We start from the raw sequence: 20,031 nt of genomic DNA on the forward strand, positions 1-20,031 counted from the left end.
ATTAGTTAACATTAGTTACATGAACTAAGAATAAACAATACTTTTACAGCATTTATTAATCTTAATGTTAATTTGAGCATTTACTGATGCAGTATTAAAATCACAAGTTGTGTTTGTTAACATTAGTTAATGCACTGTGAACTAACATGAACTAACAATGAACAACTGTATTTTTATTAACTAACATTAACAAAGAATAATAAAAAAGTGTAATAATGTATTGTTTGTTGTTTGTTCATGTTAGTTAATACATTAATGTTAACAAGTGTTACCTTTTAATTTATACACTCCAAAATTTTCTCAGCACTGCTGAATACTGTGAAGTCTTTGCCTTACTTATCGGCAGTATGGCAAAATATATATATATAAAACAGTATGCAGTGCATTACTAAATGTTTCAATGGTATGCTGTGCAGCTATACGCTGTACGGAATAAAAATATTAAATGTAATTTAATAAAGAAATGTTTTGAAATGTCCGTGACAATGTTATTACAAAACGCACAGATTTTAGCCAGTTCCTGTCCCTTTAAATAGAATTCAAAACAGGTTAGAAAAACAGGACGCAGGTCAACCAGCGTCACCAAGGAATGCGTCATGGCGTCACTTCCTGTACCAATTGGCAGTTGCTGTTGCCGGAGCGCCATGTTGGTTCAAACAAAAGAAACAACTTCGTTGCCTTCATAACAGTTCATGACAGGCTGAAACGCAATGGCGGAATATAACCTGCTTCTCAGCTTCACTTAAGCCAGAGATTTTCATAATGCCTTTGTAAGTATCTCGTTGGAGTTTGACGACAAATGTGATGAAAGCAAACGCGAGGTCCTGGGCCTTATGTCACGAATCGGTCACAGACGCGACACGTTAATCAAAGCATTGAATGGTGCGGTTTAATTGTTGAACTAGTTTGCATTGCATTTATTTCGAAATCATACTTGTCAATATGCAGCAGGTAATGCGATAAAATGATCAACAGGGCAGCAGATGTAGAGATCGGGCTCATAGTAAGCGCGTCGGTTTGTATGTATGGGATTAAATCCATATCATTCAGTGGTTGCTGAACTTTGTTCAGATATATAGTTAAGTAGTGCAAGTATACATGTAGGTCAATGACTTCATACTAATAAGTACCCTTCAAGGGGGCGTTCACACAAAAATCGTTCTAGCGTACTAAACTGGACAGCGTAACGGAACAGGGACCCCTAGACGCGTTTATAAAAGTTAAACTATTTTTATCTTTACATAGCTTCTGCGGACAAAAAAAACAGCGAGGCGTGACGCAATGTACATAAACAATTAAAACGTAACGTCACGTCTGAACGCCCCGTGGACAACAGTCATATGCGTAACAAATACGCTTTGTTATTCAAAACATTTGTCATACTTTGAGCTGTTCACTTCTTAGGACTCAAAACTGTTCATTTACTTGCAAATCTAACTAAATGGATTTCTACATTCTTCTGCAAAGTATTAAAGAAATACTATGTATCCCAAAGAGTGCTGGCTGTATTAAGATTAAGTATAAATTAATATGTGACCCTGGACCACAAAACCAGTCTTAAGTCGCTGGGGTATATTTGTAGCAATAGCCAAAAATACATTGTATGGGTCAGAATTATTATTATTATTATTATTATTATTATATATATAATTTTTTTATTTTTAATGGCAAAAATCATTAGGAAATTAAGTAAAGATCACGTTCCATGAAGGTATTTTGTAAAATTCCTACTGTAAATGTATGAAATCAAAAATTAAGTTTAGTAATATACATTGTTAAAAACTTTATTTGGACAACTTTAAAAGCAATTTTCTTAAATAGTTGTATCTCGACCAAATATTGTCCTATCTTAACAAACCATACATTAATGGAAAGCTTATAAGTAAATCTCAGTTTTGAAAAATTGACCCTTATGACTGGTTTTGTGATCCAGGGTCACATGTGTAAAAAGAGCTTTCTAAATTAATTGATTTTTGCATTTTTTTTGTTGTACATCACTGTGCTCAGGTGTTTGAATGCTACATTTTCCAAACATGCAGATTCCAGTTAATAATTTTGAGCTCAGTAAAGATGTGAACAGGAGTCTGACAATTAACGTTTGACTTCTTCTCAGTCCAATTAGCAGCCAGGTGCAAACAGTGCAGCAGACCCCAAAGCATTATGGGATCACATCTCCTATCAGCTTGGCGCTACCTAAAGAGGCCGATCTGGTTCTCACGCGGAAGCTGACAGAGACACTTCGACCCTTTGGTGTCTTTGAGGAGGAGCTGGAGCTGCAGAGGAGGTAAATGAGACACGTTTTACTAAATCACACATCTATGTGTATTTTAGCATTTTGACACTTGGATTGCATTTGAGACCATCAGCTGGTTCATTTCTGTTACACACCATTTAAGTAACATGCACAAAGTTCATCAAGTCCATTGTTAGGGTTTTCCCACCAAGCTGATGTCACTTTTCAAAGGGTTATGTCTTTGAGCAACTGGCTTTTGTTTAAGAGATTTAACAAAAGTTTCAAAGAATTTAAAATGAATTACAATTCTATGAACATTTGGCTATTGTAATAGCATTCCGTAGAAAGCATGTTTTGTTTGAAACGTTACGAAAAGGTTGAAATAAAGAAACAATTGGGATATGTCTTATTTTACCAGGTGATATATTACAAGTTCCCACAGCACCCAGGAACCACAATGGCAACATGCACTGAAATCAAAGTAGTAAAATGATTTAGCATTGACTTCTACACTGCTGTTCAAAAGTTTGGGGTCAGTAATTTTATTATTTTGTTTTATTAAAAAAAGAAAAAAAAATCAACATGGATAAATTTTGATCAAAAGTGACAGCAAAGACATATATAGTGTTACAAATTTTTTTTTATTGAAATAAATGCTGTTCTTTTGAACTTTTAAGAAATATAAAACATTTATAAAACAGTCCTGTTTAAATAAGTTTCACAATGGTATGTTTTCACAAAAATATTAAGCAGTATTTTAAGCATTTATAATAAGAAGAGATTATTATTTTTATGTAACAAGGAAGACTAGAGTAATGGTTGTGTTAAAATTAAATTTAAATCTATTAAATCAGAAAAGTTATTTTATAACAGTTGTATTTTTATGTATTTTGAAACAAATAAATGTAGCACTAAGCATAAGAGACTTATTTCTAACATATTACATAAATAACTTTACTGGCCTTAAACTTTTGAATGGTGGCGTAGTTCACTTCATGAGATGAAATTTAATAGTTTACTTTTTTATAGTTTAGTTTATTCAGAAATATTTATCTATAAACATTTACAGCATAATCTTGATCCAGCTTTAAGCTTCATCAAATTGCTTTTGTTAAAGATATTTCTTTTGCCCACAGAATCCTTGTGCTTGGGAAGCTAAATACTTTGGTTAAGGTGTGGATCCGAGATGTCAGTGAAGCTAAGGTATCTTATTGTCTTTTTAATTCTAATACACATAAATAGCCTTCTGAATAACTGCTCCTAAGTACTAACTTATTTATTTTCATATAATCACAGAATATTCCCACATCCGTGATTGATAATGTTGGTGGTAAAATCTTCACATTTGGATCCTACAGACTTGGAGTTCATACTAAGGGTATGTTTTCTCGATTGATGGATATATGTATTTTACATAGTCTGTGTGTGTCTGTAATAGCGCATTTACTTACCTAATTGTGTAGGTGCTGATATTGACGCTCTCTGCGTTGCACCCCGTCATGTGGAGAGATCTGACTTCTTCTCCTCGTTTTATGAGAAATTAAAAGAGCAGGAGGAAGTCAAAGATCTGAGGGTATGCTGCTTTGTGTTAATGATGTAAATGTGTATGTTTTCCCTACAATATTTGTGAGACTTAATGATTGATTTTTGCTTTTGCTGTCTAGGCGGTGGAGGAAGCATTTGTACCAGTGATAAAGCTGTCCTTTGATGGCATTGAGGTATTTTTTTTATTTTGTTTTTAAGTGTCCTTACATATATGAAATAAATGGATAGTTCATGTTGAAATTACTTTTTTTTTTTTTTTTTTTTTTTTTTTCCCCACCACCTCATGTCATTTTAAGTATTATTTATTTTTTGTAATATGTCAATGTTTTTGGCAGATTGACATACTATTTGCCCGACTGGCACTACAAACCATTCCAGAGAACCTGGATTTGCGAGATGATGGCTTACTGAAGAACCTTGACATTCGCTGCATCCGGAGTTTGAACGGTAATTGGTCTTAACTGATTAATCATATTGGGGCTGAGTATTGACATTTTTAGAATGAATTCCATTCCAATTCACAAACTCTTAATTTGATTTTGATTCAATATCAGTTTGTTTGGATATATATCATGTCACTTTGCTCAGATATATATCATATCATCTCTCAACAAATCTGTTGAGATACAGGAAACCCTGTCAGTTGGTACATTATTTTAAAGGGTAATTAAAGAGTCCATCAAATTCAGTTGCTGTTTTTTTTTAGATATACTAAACGCTCAAAAAGTTGTAAACAATTGTATTTTTTTTTTTCTAAACTTTAATTATGTAATTGTTTCTACCCCAGTTCACTGTTGAAATACAAACATTGAAATGATTTCTAATAATTATTTTCATGACAGATTAATTCAAACATACAATATATGAGAGGTCTTTAACAGGTTAAGTAAAATAATTTTATACCATAGTCTGGTGCATATGTTTAGCTAAATGGTCTTCTAAAGTTTTTTTTTTTTTTTTTTTCTTGCTAGCTAATAAGATATGAACATTTAAACATTTTGCTGAGATAAATGCAATCTTACATGATATTGCTTACAAGCTGATTTACTGACGTCTTTTTGCGGTTGAAACTGAGTAATCACACGAGACATGATAGATTTCAGTAGGTTGAGCAGTTTCTTTTAGCACCTTCTGATGTTCATTCATGTTTATTTTGTGCTATAGCTTATAGTAAAGAGAAAGAGATGAGGATTGTTTGCATTTTGCAAAATATTGACATTTTTAAAACACTTTTCCATATGAAAAGTAGTAAATTACAATGTGATTATTGGTTGCATGGTGTGCTACAAGTAGTTTTTAGTAAACCACCCATTAACAGAAAATGACAGACTAAAAGATTGATCATGGACTTTAAGAATCTGTATCAGTTCATCAAAGTGAAGATTGATTAAAATCGATTAACTGATATTGTCAACCCAGCCTTCAATCTTGTTGTTTTCTCCAAGGTAATCTTAAATTTATGTTTTGTTTTGTTTTTTTTTTCCCCTTAATCTGCTGACTTACAGGTTGCAGAGTTACTGATGAAATTCTTCACTTGGTGCCCAACATAGAGAATTTCAGACTGACTCTAAGAGCCATCAAACTGTGGGCCAAACGTGAGTACTTGTCTGTCAGTTTTGTGTTGTATTCTGTTCCTGGTACATGTCACAATTGATTTTATGTGAAAACCAACCCCACAGTGACCTTAAATGACCTGCTGTGTTTGTGGGTATTAGTGCAGTCAATGAAAAGCAGCACTGCAGCATTGTGCCTCAGGAGATTCGTTTGGCTTGCATTTGCTGCCTAGCAACTTGTGGACACATGCTCATGCTTGCACTTTATTGAAAAAACAATCGATCTTTGATTGCCATTTGGCTTTTAGAAATGCTTCATTTGACCTTTGTCAGGATGTGTAATTGAAAAACTACCAGTTCATTTATGTGGTTGATTTAGATGTTTGCGTAAATAAGGAAGTAAATGACATTATTTGAATTTCTTACAGGTCATAATATCTACTCAAATATTCTGGGTTTCCTGGGGGGCGTATCATGGGCCATGTTGGTTGCAAGAACTTGCCAACTCTACCCCAATGCTGTGGCATCCACACTGGTCCACAAGTTTTTCTTGGTTTTTTCAAAGTGGTGAGTTCTTCAAACTAACCTTGTCACCATAATGCAGAATATGAATATAGACATCTGGTCTTTGTTTTCATTGACCTGTTCTCTTCAAATTGATTCATTCATGATTTTTGTTTTCAGGGAATGGCCAAACCCTGTCCTTCTGAAGCAACCTGAAGACTGTAATCTCAACCTCCCAGTCTGGGATCCAAGGGTATTTATTTATTCATTGATTTATCTGACTGTATTTGTATTATAAGGCAATATATATATATATAAAGACAGTTGATGTATTTTGACAGTATTCAGTGTTTTTATTAATGTATTTGGTCTGATTTGGTTGAAAAATCTGCCAACAAAGCATTTACACAAAGAAATAGTACTCACCCCATTGTCATCCAAGATGCTCACATCTTTCTTTCTTCAGTCGTAAAGAAATTGTTTTTTTTTTTGAGGAAAACATTTCAGCATTTTTCTCCATATAATGGACCACTATGGTGCCCCAATTTTGAACTTCCAAAATGTGGTTTAAATGCGGCTTCAAACGATCACAAATGCGGTTGTAAATGATCCTAGCTGAGGAAAAAGGGTCTTATCTGGCGAAACGATCGGTTATTTACATAAAAATAATACAATTTATATACTTTTTAATGTCAAATGCTCGTCTTGTCTGGACTTTTTTTTTCCAGTTCGTGACAGTTAGGGTATGTCAAAAAACTCCTATCTCATGTTTTCCCTCAACTTCAAAATCGTCCTACATCCTACAGTTCAGGGAGAGCAAGACAAGACAAGCGTTTCAGATTAAAAAGTATTTAAATTGTACTTTTTTTTTTTTTTTTTTTTTTTAAATGAAAACAACCGATCGTTTCGCTAGATAAGACCCTTCTTCCTTGGCTGGGATCGTTTACAACCACATTTGGGATCGCTTGAAGCTGCATTTAAGCTGCATTTTGGAAGTTCAAAATCATACCAGTCCACCATACCATTCCATTATATGGAGAAAAATGCTGTAATGTTTTCCTCAAAAAACAATTTCTTTACGACTGAAGAAAGAAAGACATGAACAACTTGGATGACAAGGGGGTGAGTACATTATATGTGAATCTTTGTTTTGGAAGTGGACTTCTCCTTTAAATTTTATGTTACAAGTTCAAATGTAGTTAAAAATGTTTTTTTTTCCCCTCACGTAATAAACTACATTTTATTTATTTATTTTTTTTGGACATAATAGTATACTTATTAATACTGTGTCCCAGCACTGGGGATGCACGAGTTAGTGCACTCTTAGGGCTGGGTTGCGGGAGGAAAGACTTTGGGCGTAAAACGTGCCAAATTGGCTGTGCGGATCACTCCGCTGTGGCGACCCCTGATAAAAAGGCAGCAAGCCGAAGGAGAGAGAGAGATAGTATATTTATTAATAAGTGAAGCTCAGTATGTCTGTATGTCTGTATGTATGTATGTATGTATGTGTATATATATATATATATATATATATATATATATATATATATATATATATATATATATATATATATATATATATATATATATATATATATTATTAGTAAATAACAATATTCACCTGCATAAAATTTGTTAAATTCTTTGTGGGGAGAATTTAAAACATTTGTTGCACCAGTAATAACAAACAACTTAAGATGATTGTTAAACGCACTGTTAAAAACAGTTAGTGTGTGATTACATAAGTCAAGCAGTATTTTGAGAGCACCAAAAGTCATGATATAGGTAATGAGTACAAAACTGACAGTCAAGAAGTGTATTGAACTAATAAGAACCACATAAAAATCATCACAATATTCATGGTGCTGGTTAATTTTATATACAGTCGAACCAAAAATTATTCAGACACCAGATATTTTATATATATATATTCTTACTAGTGTGCACAGGGACACTATAGTTTATTTATGCGAGGATAGCAAAATAAAGTAAACTGTGACGCTATACCCAAAAATTCTTCGTACAGTGGACTACCAGTAAAACTGATCATTATGTGACCAAAAATTATTTAGACACTTTGACCTGAACATGTTTTACTTAAGTGTTTTTTTTTTTTGTTTGTTTGTTTTATTGCTAATGCAACAAAGTATTTATAGTTGTGTAAATATTGTCATACTCACAGTTGTCTCACTTTTTGGTTGATTGTAGTCCGTTACATACCTTTCTATCAAGATGAATTTGTTCTGACACAGTTTAACTGAGTTCTTATATTTTATTACCATTTTCTAAACTGTCGTAAATAAACTGTAATGTGAGAAATATTGAAAGTGTCTAAATAAATTGTAGTTTGACTCTATACAAAAATAATGTATGTAATATTATATATTACATTTTTTTTGTAAACAAGTTTTGTCATCAGACATAAATCGTACTTAAGCTTTCTGCACAGACCTCTAGAGACAGCCACATTTAGCACATCTTTTACTAAAAGTGACAATGATTTTTCTGTGTTGTCTCAGATCACTGAGTTCAGGCTGAATGAACTGATTTATTGTACTTCTAATGTTTTTTTATTTTTTATTTTTTTTTTTTCCTCCCCCCTTTCAGGTAACCCCCAGTGACCGGTACCACCTCATGCCAATCATCACACCAGCTTACCCTCAACAAAACTCCACTTACAATGTGTCCGCCTCCACTCGGGCCATCATGGTGGAAGAGTTCAAGCGGGGTCAGTCTCATTTCTGAAGATCCGTAGAAGATTTCTGAAGATTCTCATAGAAAAATGAAAATAATAATCTCATTCTCATGTCATTTCAAACCTGTATGACTTTCTTTTTTGCAGTGTAACTCAAAAGACATTTTATGTTTTTGTTTTTTTTTATATATATATATATATATGTGTGTGTGTGTGTGTGTGTGTGTTTTATATATATATATATATATATATATATGAACAAATGAACAAATGAACAAATTACAATTGTAGAGCATGCCTGAAAAATGAACAAATAACAAATTTTTTTTTTTTTCATTTTTTTTTTTGATATGGTTAAATTTTTTTATTTATTTTCTTTTTTTTTTTTTGATATGGTTAAATTTATTTATATATATATATATATATATATATATATATATATATATATATATATATATATTACCAATTATCAATTACCAAAAAGCTCAATTACTTACAACTTGTGTGCTACATTCACGTTTTTTTAAGCTTTGTTTGAGGAACAGACCAACAGTTAAATAAAAAAAAATCTTCACCTCTGCAGCAGCTCTTAAATCTTATTTGCGCTTAAGTAAATTTAAAAATGGATTCACTTTTGTGGTGCCTTTTTTATTTTATTTTTTATTAATTGTCCTATAAGAAGTTTGGCCAACATCTCCTTTCATGTTGCACTGATTAAAAGCCAAGTCATCCAGGTTTAGAATGATGACAGAGATTTCAGTTTTGGTTGAGCATTTCATTTTTAATCTGAAAAAATACAGCACAAATCTGTTACACTGATATTACACGTCCTTGTTTGACTCTCATTTCATTTTTCAACTCATAGGTCTCGCAATCACGGATGAAATATTGCAGAGTAAAGCAGATTGGTCCAAACTATTTGAAGCACCAAACTTCTTTCAGAAATACAAGTATGTATTAAGCTGCATATCCTGTTGGACACTCATGGTGAGATTTAATCATTTCAATAAAGACTTATTTTTCAAAACTGCACCCACACACATTCATAGCCTTTTCATAAATACTATTTTATGTAATCAGTGTCATCAATTTGAAATAAAAGTACGATCAGTTTATGCATTTGGAGGACAACACAATGGCTTTTATTGACACTTCAACGTTTTTAACAGTTAAAATGTGTAATAGTCCTGCTGAACAAATTACAATTGTAGAGCATGCCTGAAATGTAAGTAACTTTTTTTTTTTTTTTTTTTTTTTTTTTTTTTTCTTTTCTTTTTTTTTTGATATGGTTAAATTTATATTTCTAAAAGGTAGGTATTTAAGTTTAAAGTGATTTTATATTTAAAAAGGTTTTACTGGTTTTCTTGTGCTATATTAATTTGTATACAATTCAAAATAAAATGTTTTAGTTCACAATTCGTACAATGTATTTCTTGTTAGTCTGTGTTTTCATAGTGTTTCTAATTTTGTTTTGTTTTATTTTCAATTTCCGTCAGTGTTTAGCATTTAGTCTGTGTTTTTGTTATTTCTTTTTTTAATTAGTGTGGTGTGAAGTTCATCATAATGGCTTGAATTCAGTATTTCAGTCAAAACAAACAATTCAAACTAAAGGAATAAGACTTTTGGATAATTGTAATGGCTAATGAAGGTCTAAGGTTGCACATTGCTTTTTTTTTTTTTTTGGTGGCTGCCATGTGTTTATTGAAGATCTGGCTTGCTTAAAAACTGATTACACTCAGTTTTGGGGGCCTTTTAGTGGTTGAATCTTTAACTAATTTGAACTCTTTTTAACCTTTCTGAAAACCCTTCACTGTACGACACAATCTTCTCACCCCACATGAGGATGCAGCGACTGTTTGCAGTTCATTGTGGTGCTCAAAATTCATTATCACCATTATTTCTTCCTTAAAGGCAATATAGCAATTAGCTGGTTTCAATAAATTGATTAAATATGATTGTTTAACATTATCCCTTTATGTTCTGCCCAGACAAGCCGCTAATGTGTAATCTGAGTATGAAAAATGTCCCAAAGTGTTTCTTTGCAGAAAAATACTAAGGATACATCCACAATGGATAAAATTGTAACATTTTAATCTAATGTTATCAACTTTTAAGTTGCGGTCAAAATACAGAATATCTTTTGCTTTGGTCTCTTTATTAATTTGAAACACAAGGAGCTTTTCCACAGAAAATATATTATAACAATAAAATGCTGAAAGTTTATACACGAGACCATCTATTCAAATACGTTAGTATTGAGTCACTTTGGTAGGACAAAGTTAAGCAGTTCTGGTTAAAACATTTTTTAGTGGGAAACAGAATGAAAAATATGGGAGAGTTCACCCAAAAATTAACTTTTTGTCATTTACTAACCTTGAAGTTGTTCTAAACCTCTGAGTTTTGAAGAACATTGGTAACAAAAAGTTGCTGGTAGCCTTTGACTTCCATAGTGTGGAAAAATACTGTGGAAGTCAATTGCTACCAGGAATGTTCACCAACATTTTTCCAAAAAAGAAAAATCTTGTTCAACAGAAGAACAACTTGAGGGTGAGTACATGACGATTTTTTATTTTTGCGTGAACTTTCTCTTTAACAACATCACTTTTCAGACATAACTGATCAGCATATAGATCTTTTCATGTTTCTGATCTCCTGTAAAAGAAGCTGCAAAACTGCTGTTAAAACTGTTTAAATGTTTTAGTGTGTGAAGTGTGTTCATGGCTGAATATGAGTGATCCCTGCTGTGTGAGTGAAGATGTTTTTGTCTTTGGCGAGAAGTTTTAACGATGCAGTGTCAGTGATATCGGGGCGGGACGGCCCTTGTAGCTTTTGCCGGGTTTGGTTAAACAACTCTGGTTTAAAGGATGTAATGGCATTGTTCTGTCTTTTATGTCCCAAGGCATTATATAGTGTTGCTAGCAAGCGCACAGACAGAGAAGCAGCACTTAGAGTGGTGAGTACAGTCCTGTCACATGCTATATCGGACCGATGTTCAGCTCATGTCCCCTGCATCTGTTTAAAAATGTCGTAGACTAGGAGTAAATATGCTGTTTGTCTGACAGGGTGGGCCTCGTGGAATCAAAGATCCGAATCCTAGTGGGAAACCTGGAGAAGAATGAGTTCATCACACTCGCTCATGTGAATCCACAGTCATTCCCGGGACCAAAAGAGGGAACTGACAAGTGAGTTTAAGATGCTTTTGTCCTTCCCTTTATGCTTAAAACCGATTTAGGAAAGGAAATTATCTTTTCTAAGTCTTTACTCACTCTTTCCTTTATTTGTGTACATACAGGGAGGAGTTCAGCACAATGTGGGTAATAGGTATTGTGTTCAAAAAAATGGAGGGATCAGAAAATCTTAACGTGGACCTGACGTTTGACATCCAGTCTTTCACGGACACAGGTAAGACTTGCACGGGAACACACGGGAAGAGTTGATACTGATATTGTTTTTTTGGATACTTGCTAGTATTGCAATGTGATTGAACTTCTCTTAGTAATCAACGTGTTTTCTTAATGGCTATAGTTTACCGGCAGGCGATTACTAGTAAAATGTTTGAGCCAGATATGAAAATCACAGCCATGCACGTGAAGAGGAAACAACTGCAACAGCTACTGCCCAAAATGGCCATTCAGAGAAGCAAGAGAAAGGCAAGCATTCATCTGTTACTTTTGCAAATATGATGAACAATCATTTCAAAATGAAGCGTAAAAACATTCTTAGAAATCTAAATTTTGTTCTAATACATTTTTGGAATATTTTGATTTTTCAAAAAGTTTAAAAAAGTGAATTCACGTAATAACATATTTTCAGGGTGTCAAGATAATGTCTGATTATTTTCAGAATAGTTTTTGAGTTTTTAAGGTAAAAATGTTTTTTTTTTTTTTTTTTGTTGTTGTTTTTTTTTAAATCTTTCTCGAATAATAAATAATGCTGTTGTCTTAAGTTCTAATAAAGTTTTGTCATTTGACATTCTGTAATTTGATATCATTGATGTTTTACAGTTTTCTTGGCCTTGAGATGGCTTCTTTCATGTTTTGTAATTTTGATTTAGCGGACCACAGCCTATTTTTAAAATACTAATAAAAGATTATGCTAGATTCTTTACTCTAAGAATTTAAGCATTTTAAATTAGTGGTTCCTAACCGTTTTGACTCATTGTTTAATACAATATCTGAAGGCCCCCCATATTTGCTGTATAGATATTTCCTCTGGTGTTTTATAATAGTGTGCTTGTTTCTGAACTTTTTGTTAACAAACTGGAATAATTAGTTAACCACACTTCATTTTTTTTTTTATTACAGAATATTCTGTATGTCCTTAAAAAACAAACAAGAAAAAGTAATTGTTGTTGTTGTTGTTGTTGTTGTTGTTTTTTTTTTTTTTGTTTTTTTTTTTTTCTTAAAGGAGAAGTTCACTTCCAGAACACACATTTACATATAAATTGCTCACCCCCTTGTCATCCAAAATGTTCATGTCTTTCTTTCTTCAGTCAATAAGAAATTGTTTCTTGAGAAAAACACCTTAGGAATTATCTCCATATAGTGGACTTCAATTGTGCCCCCAAGTTTGAACTTCCAAAATGAAGTTTAAATGCAGCTTCAAAGAGCTCTAAATCTGAGAATCTGAGAAGAAAGGGACTTATCTAGCAAAACGATTGGTCAGTTTTGAAACAAATTGACAGTTTATATACTTTTTAACCTCAAATGCTTGTCTCGTCTCGTCTCTGCAATGCGCATGCATAGTCTGTGCAATCCGGGTGAATACAGTTAGGGTATGTTTAAAAACTCCTCTCTCGTTTTCTTCTTTAATGTCAAAATCGTCCTACATTTTGAAGTTGGGGAAGAAAACGAGATGGGAGTTTTTCAACATACCCTAAATGTTTTTTGACCGCATTGAACCGGGAAAAAAACAGAGTTCATGCAGACTTAGACAAGATGAGTGTTTGAGGTTAAAAAGTATATAAACTGTCAATTTGTTTTGAAAATGGCTGAACGTTTTGCTAGGTAAGACTCTTCTTTATTGGCTGGGATCATTTAGAGCCCTTTGAAGCTGCATTTTAACTGCATTTTGGAAGTTCAAACTTGACGGCACCATTGAAGTCCTGAATGTTTTTCGTCAAGAAATGTCATTTCTTATTGACTGAAGAAAGAAAGATGCTAACATCTTGGATTACAAGGGGGTGAGTAAATCGTGTAGATTTTTGTTCTTGAATTGAACAGCTTCTTTAATATTTAAATAATTTAATTCTTCTTGTGGTTCCCTGGTTTAGGACCACTGTTTTAGATGCTTTATTTTATTTTTTTAGTTTAACAGTTTTAGTTTTTTTTTTTATATATTTATTGCATTTATATTCACCATTTTAGTGACTTGTTGATAATGAGACCAATCTCACTCAGTGTTTTTTGTTAACTTTGTCTTGCTCTGTTTTCCTGTAGCATTCATCGGATGGCCTTCGTGTGATGAATGACGGCAGTCTTGACCTATCACTTGACAGTGACAACAGCATGTCAGTGCCGTCCCCCACAGGCCCTTCAGCTGCCAAGCTTGCCCGTGCATCCAGCCCTCAGGGGTAAAACATTTTCACAAACCATTTTCACCTGGTCTTCGATTTACGTAACTTTGTTTGTGTAACTTTCTATTACTCAAATTTAGTTACTATAACTAAGTTATTTATTTTCCTATTTAATACTGTAAAGCTGCTTTGACACAATCTGTTTTGTTAAAAGTGCTATGTAAATAAAGGTTTTTTTTTTTTTTTTTTTGTTTTTTCCCCCTCTCTCCCTTTCTTTTTTCTCCTCTCTCTCTGGCTGTAGCCCCACTGGGACTGCCACAAACACCTCAGAATTGCAGGGAAAAATGGACATTTCAAAAGGAAACACACTCCTGACAGGTGGTATGTCTTCAGTTGATGTTTTCATTTTGTAATTTTGTTCACTGAATGAAAACTTTCATCATCTCTTACCTCTGTTGTTCCAAACCTGTATGACTTTCTGTTCCATAGAAAACAAAAAGATATGTTTTGAAGGATGTTGATACTGCTCCCCTGCCCCAAAAAAAGATTATTTTATTAAACTCATCCATATAATTTTTTTAATTAATATTACTTAAACCATATTTTCTTATGACAGAAGTCAAATGTGGTGTGATATGGCAAATGAAAGGTGGTTTAAATGTCATTGTGGAAAAGAACAGCATGAACATTCTTCAAAATTGTTCCTTTTGTGCTCCACTGAAAATAGTTACATGAGTTTGGAACAACATGAGGGTGAGTGAATGATGACAGACTTTTTATGTTTTGGAAAAACTTTTTTTTTTTTTTTTTTTTTTTTTTTCAGTTTGTTTTTAATACTTCTGCCAGTACTGATTTTTGTATGTTGATCATTGCAGTGGATGGCACTAAGCCAGATAATGTTGGGACTTCCAGCAGCAATGCCCTACGAAAGGGTGCAGCTTCACTAAAGCGGCCCGCCTCACCCATTCAGCATGACTCGGAGAAGAAAGCCAAAGTGGACAGTGTACAACAGAACCCTCATCCTAGTTCATGTGCATCTTCTGGCCAGGCCAGTAAGAGACCTGCCTCACCCACTGAGAATGAGACGTCCAAGAAAGCCAAAGTAGAGGAAGTAAGACTACACTCTCTCACGTTAAAAGTTTTATTTTCGTCGTTGTGTTGGTTTATTATTCAATCCTGTCCTTCACAAAATGTTCACTAATTTAATTTAATGTAACTAATACTGCAAAATTACAAACCACCCCCCCCACTTCAAGAGTCTCTCAATTAACCTTACATATAAAGTATGGATATTGTCTAAAAAGTGTAATGAAATCCTACTCTTTCAGCCCTCAACCCCAGAAGCAAAGTCCTCAGGTGAAACTGATGACCATGTAGCTGCAGATCCAGCGGTAATGGCTTTTTGTTTTTTTGTTTTTTTTCTTTTTTTCTTTTCCACCTCATTCAACTTGAATAGACAACTTGTGTTCATCTTCATGTTGTTCAGTGCTCAGTTTTAGTGTTTATATCATGACTGTTGAATAATTTCTTGTTCAGCAGAACATTGAAGTGGTTCCTTCAGAGGGTGAATCTAAAGTAGAGACAGAATTAACGGTAAACCAATGATTAAAAAAAGGGTATGCTAGTTATAATGATAAATGGATTGAATATGTGATGAGGCAAAATGCTGATGTTATTTCCTGTCATTCTCAGGCGGTAGAAACAACAGAGAAGATACCACTTACCCAGGTAAGGACATGTCCAATTGATTAATGCATAATAATCCTTATCCTATTAGGCACAACTCATTTTCTGTTTTTACTGAAAGCTCACAAAACACTAGGGCTGCCCTCGACTAAAGATTTTTCTGGTCGACTAGTATGTTTTTGGCTTAGGAGATGAAGTCAGCGACACTGACTTATCATCTCCAAACTAGTGGATGCACCTGTGTGCATGTGTCATACAGATTGCATAATCTGAGAATATTTGTGTTCAGTTTGGTTTATTTGAAAGTAGACATTCCACTCTCTCTAGATATATTTTATGTCTGTAAAGTAAGGTTGCACGGGTTTTCTGAGTTTTGTGCTCAAGTTAACAGAGACAGAGACGGCAGAAAGCGCATCCTGTTTGCTTTCATTATTTTACAAAAGCGCAAGGTTTTGTTATTGTGAGTGCACACAAATAAATGTAGGGTCTTTACAGATTCAAAAGATGCATTACTTTTATATGTATGACCAAAAATGACGGAGTATTTTAAGAGCAAGTGACCGCACTGCCACCTCCATCTGTCATGCAGTGAGCATGCTACTATTCTGCTTCCACACTCCGCACAGACACTTCAGTAGCACGCATTTTTCAGTTAACATTAGACTTAGCGGCTGTGTGAAGTTGCTACTACTTACATTTTCAAATGATAAACCATATTTGAGGTAGATGAATGATAGGTGAGTGTTTGGATGTCCTGCCCCTATATTACCACATAGACCAGCTGTTAACCATCTGTCCGTCACGGACTGCGTGACATCCCCACTTCCTGTGGATTTTTTGTTTTGTTTTGCGACTAAATGACTAACTAAAATTGTTTGTGACTAACAGTCAGTTATTTGGGGACAGCCCTACAAAACACCACCAAACATGACAGAATTTTGAATCAGTTTTATCTTTATGCTTTGTGCATTAAGGGTTATGATGTAATCCTTAATTCTAAAGTTTTAAGGCCAAAACAATTTTTTTTTAAAAGTAATAATTGGCATGGTTTTGACAAAAATATCAAGCTGCATGACTGTTTGCAATTTTGATAAATGTTTCTTTAGCACCAAGTTATGTTATAAAATGATTTCTGAACAATCAAGTGATGCTGTAGAAAGCTTTGGGGGTCTAAGAGACTCATTATTTGGGCAGTAACATTAAAAAAATCTTACTAACCAAATATTTAAATATTTTCAATGTATTTAAATAACATAATAACAATGATTACAGATCAGATCAGCATCTCAAGTGTTTAAAGGACTGAAGACAAGTTTTTGTATGTAACTGTATAAAGTATATTTCAAATATCATTTATTTGATTATCATTGTTTTATTTTAAGTAGTTTTCAGTAGAGCTGAATGAAAATTTCTAGGTCATCCTATGACAATGTAATTTTTTTATAGGAAAATTACACTTGAAAAACACTTTAGGGTTGCAATTTCTTTATATTTTAAAATAAAACAATGTTGCTTCAACAATTATACCTTCTTGAGCCATCAATGTGGCAATATTTGTGTTGTAATTAATTATATAGAATTCCAAGCACCACAAAACTGCTTGTCCCCACAGCCATGTACAGAGGGAATGGGTTTTTCTACCATTTAAAATACAAAAATGTATTCATAACTATCAAATATATGATGTAAATGACATAAAAAGACAAAATGCTGAAAAAATATTATAAAACATATAAAGAAAGTAGTGGTCCCCTGGAGTTGTCACTGGTGTTACAGTTTAACAAAAATGACTTGACTTCCTCCTTCCTATTTCCTAAAGATCTATGAAAAAAGGCACATGTTAAGTCCACTGTCTCTTCTCAGCTATCAGAAATTCTCTTATCTCATGATTATGAAGCTTTTAGTTGAGCTTACTGGTATGCTGCTTTATTTTTAGGGAACTGTACAAAAACTAGAATACAAATGGATTAAACTATTTAATTTAGTGAGTATACCATGATTGGTATCAAACATGTGGTCCTTATGGGTAAATAAATGCACAAAAAAGATTTTGGACCAGGGAAATTTCTGTTGATTGCCCAGGGCAGTGCAACATAAATCTAAATGTCTCATAGCAGTCACAGCTTGTTCAAACAGAAACTCTTATCATGGAAGAGATGATTAATGTGTTTGTAACACTTGGTTAGGACATGCTCATGATTATTCCCATTCTTCTCAAATCTGATGATCCGTCCTCTTTGTTCCACAGAAAACTTCTAACGCTGATCTGTCTGATGTTCCGATCCTCCCAGCCAACCCCATCCCTGTGGTCAAGAACTCTATCAAGCTGAGACTCAGCAGGTAGAACAGGCTCAATTTTTTTTTGCCAGTCTCGTACTCAGGAGGTGAAAGTCCCTTCGTTTCCTGCCCATGTGCAACGCGGCTCTCCACAAGGGGGCAGCTCTGTTCTTCCACAAACTCTCCCTTCCTCCCTCCCCTTTGGTACAATGCAAAAAAAGAGATGTCATACCCAAAAACCTCAATGTGATTTAATGTGTTCGTGTGATTTGGTGCACATGCTTTGTAAATCTGATCACATCCTTCTGTTTTGACCTGAAAGACAGTGACGCTTTATGCTTAGTTTTCCCTTTTTTGTTCTCTTTTCTTTTGTAAATCAATAAAAAGGCATGTAATTATATTCCAGGGTACAGTTGGTCCACTGGAGACCAATCCACCATATTGTACAGAGCTGAAGGTGTAGATGAGCATCAAAGCGTGCTCAGTAGGTGGAGATGCATTGAATCAGCGTGAACTAATGATAGTACTAATCTGACAAGGAAAATGCACAGCGGAGGACATAGCTAGCTCATCCAGATGATTCTAGCTCACTAATGCAGCTGTAATTTAACCAAATCAGTCTCAGATTAGTGTAAACACCACCGTTTCGCTCCGCCGTCTTAGCAGGGCATTAATTATGGGTGTTATTAGGAGTGGAATAGCTAGTATTCCCAGCATGCTCCGATTCATGCTCTGAGGAGACCAGTGCTGGCCGTTCATTTAGGCTTGTTTTACCGTGTATATATATATTCATTCAAATAGAGACAACAATATTGAAACTTTTATTTGCTTTGAACAGCTTAATTTCCTATTATATGCTGGGATTTTCCTAACATGGAATCAAAGGTGCGTTTCGAATAACTATTCGTGGTTTAAAATGGCAGGTCAACTTGTTACCCTGACCTGATTTTGGATGTGGATGTGAAAATATAAAAGATTGATTTAAGTTTCAAACGAATTATGGTTTATTGGGGCAGGAGAGTTATTTTGTTCATTTTTGAAATCTGTACAAACTTTTCTTACTCTGTGTTTTGTCTTGCTGGTCTGTGTTGACTCTGTGGATTTGTGTAACGGTAAAGCTGCCGCTCCAGGAATACTGTCGTCACAGCACAGATTCACTCCTGTGAAACGCCTCCTATGGCCTTGCAATGTTCTTTCAGTTCTTTCATACGCTTATTTGTAAGGACAAGGTATTGTACTTTTTCACAAATAAAAGTCTACATTGTTGCAAAGAGAAATCGGTGTAATTGATTTATTTGTTTTGTCTAGTAACGGTAGCGTCATTGTTAATGCAGTGCTTTATACTTCACATTGCACAGATTTATATTAAAAATTTTTAATATATTAGTTTATGAAATATATTAACAAAAATGTTTCCATTAGGTTTTTCTCCATTATAACCTTCAAAATTAAAAAAAGAAATCTTTTTGTGATAGCTGTTGGTTAAACTAATAAACTATGTAGGGATGCTAACCTGTGATTCCATAAAACAAAAGTATTTCAAGTTTATTTAAGAGTGTTCTGTAAAATTTATTTATTTTTGGTTAGGGTGTGTGATTTAGTTGAAAGCCATCAAATACGTCAATTGTACTTTAAATAGATATATTTTGAAATACTTTTTTTTTTTTTTTTGCCATTTTAACCATTTAAGTCTTTAACAATGAAATTTTGATGCCGTTCATACCGTATTCAATTTTTATAGGTAATATTTCAGAAAAAAGTTATCAAATCAATGTCAGTATGTGCTGATAGGTGTGTGACAATATGATTAAAGAAGTTCACTTCCAGAACAAAAATTTATAGATAATTTACTCTTTTTTTCAGTCGTAAAGAAATAAGCTTTTTCCAAGAAAATATTTTAGGATTTCTCTCCATATAGTGGACTTCAATGGTGCCTGTGAGTTTGAACTTCCAAAATGCATTTTAAATGCATCTTCAAATGATCCCAGCCAGTGAAGAAGGGGCTTATCTAGCGAAACAATCA

General features: G+C 33.7%; 1 protein-coding gene across 5 annotated transcripts; it reads left to right on the forward strand.

Moving 5' to 3' along the window:
• The first annotated feature begins 599 nt into the window (after positions 1-599).
• Positions 600-19,281, forward strand: papola (poly(A) polymerase alpha). 5 transcript variants are annotated; one of them, XM_051138806.1, is made up of 23 exons: positions 600-770; positions 2,114-2,284; positions 3,370-3,436; positions 3,530-3,611; positions 3,697-3,806; positions 3,898-3,951; positions 4,114-4,225; positions 5,284-5,373; positions 5,760-5,898; positions 6,016-6,088; positions 8,443-8,563; positions 9,396-9,480; positions 11,430-11,483; positions 11,593-11,712; positions 11,823-11,932; positions 12,056-12,180; positions 13,969-14,102; positions 14,347-14,426; positions 14,921-15,156; positions 15,374-15,436; positions 15,582-15,638; positions 15,738-15,773; positions 17,980-19,281. In XM_051138806.1, the coding sequence occupies exons 1-23, from the start codon at positions 763-765 to the stop codon at positions 18,073-18,075; spliced, it is 2,223 nt and encodes a 740-aa protein (XP_050994763.1). In that variant the 5' UTR covers positions 600-762; the 3' UTR covers positions 18,076-19,281. The 5 variants fall into 5 exon arrangements, with proteins under 5 accessions (XP_050994763.1, XP_050994764.1, XP_050994765.1 ...); XM_051138807.1 differs by having other exon boundaries at positions 15,585-15,638; XM_051138808.1 differs by having other exon boundaries at positions 14,347-14,423.
• Positions 19,282-20,031: the final 750 nt, after the last annotated feature.

Source organism: Labeo rohita, chromosome 20, assembly GCF_022985175.1.
Source record: "Labeo rohita strain BAU-BD-2019 chromosome 20, IGBB_LRoh.1.0, whole genome shotgun sequence".
NCBI classification, from domain to species: Eukaryota; Metazoa; Chordata; class Actinopteri; order Cypriniformes; family Cyprinidae; genus Labeo; species Labeo rohita.

Bases quoted from the DNA above. Each gene is read 5' to 3' on its own strand.
- papola (XM_051138806.1), top strand. The intron at 3,952-4,113 runs GTATTTTTTTTA...TGTTTTTGGCAG, and splicing joins TGTCCTTTGATGGCATTGAG to ATTGACATACTATTTGCCCG. The intron at 6,089-8,442 runs GTATTTATTTAT...CCCCCCTTTCAG, and splicing joins TCCCAGTCTGGGATCCAAGG to GTAACCCCCAGTGACCGGTA.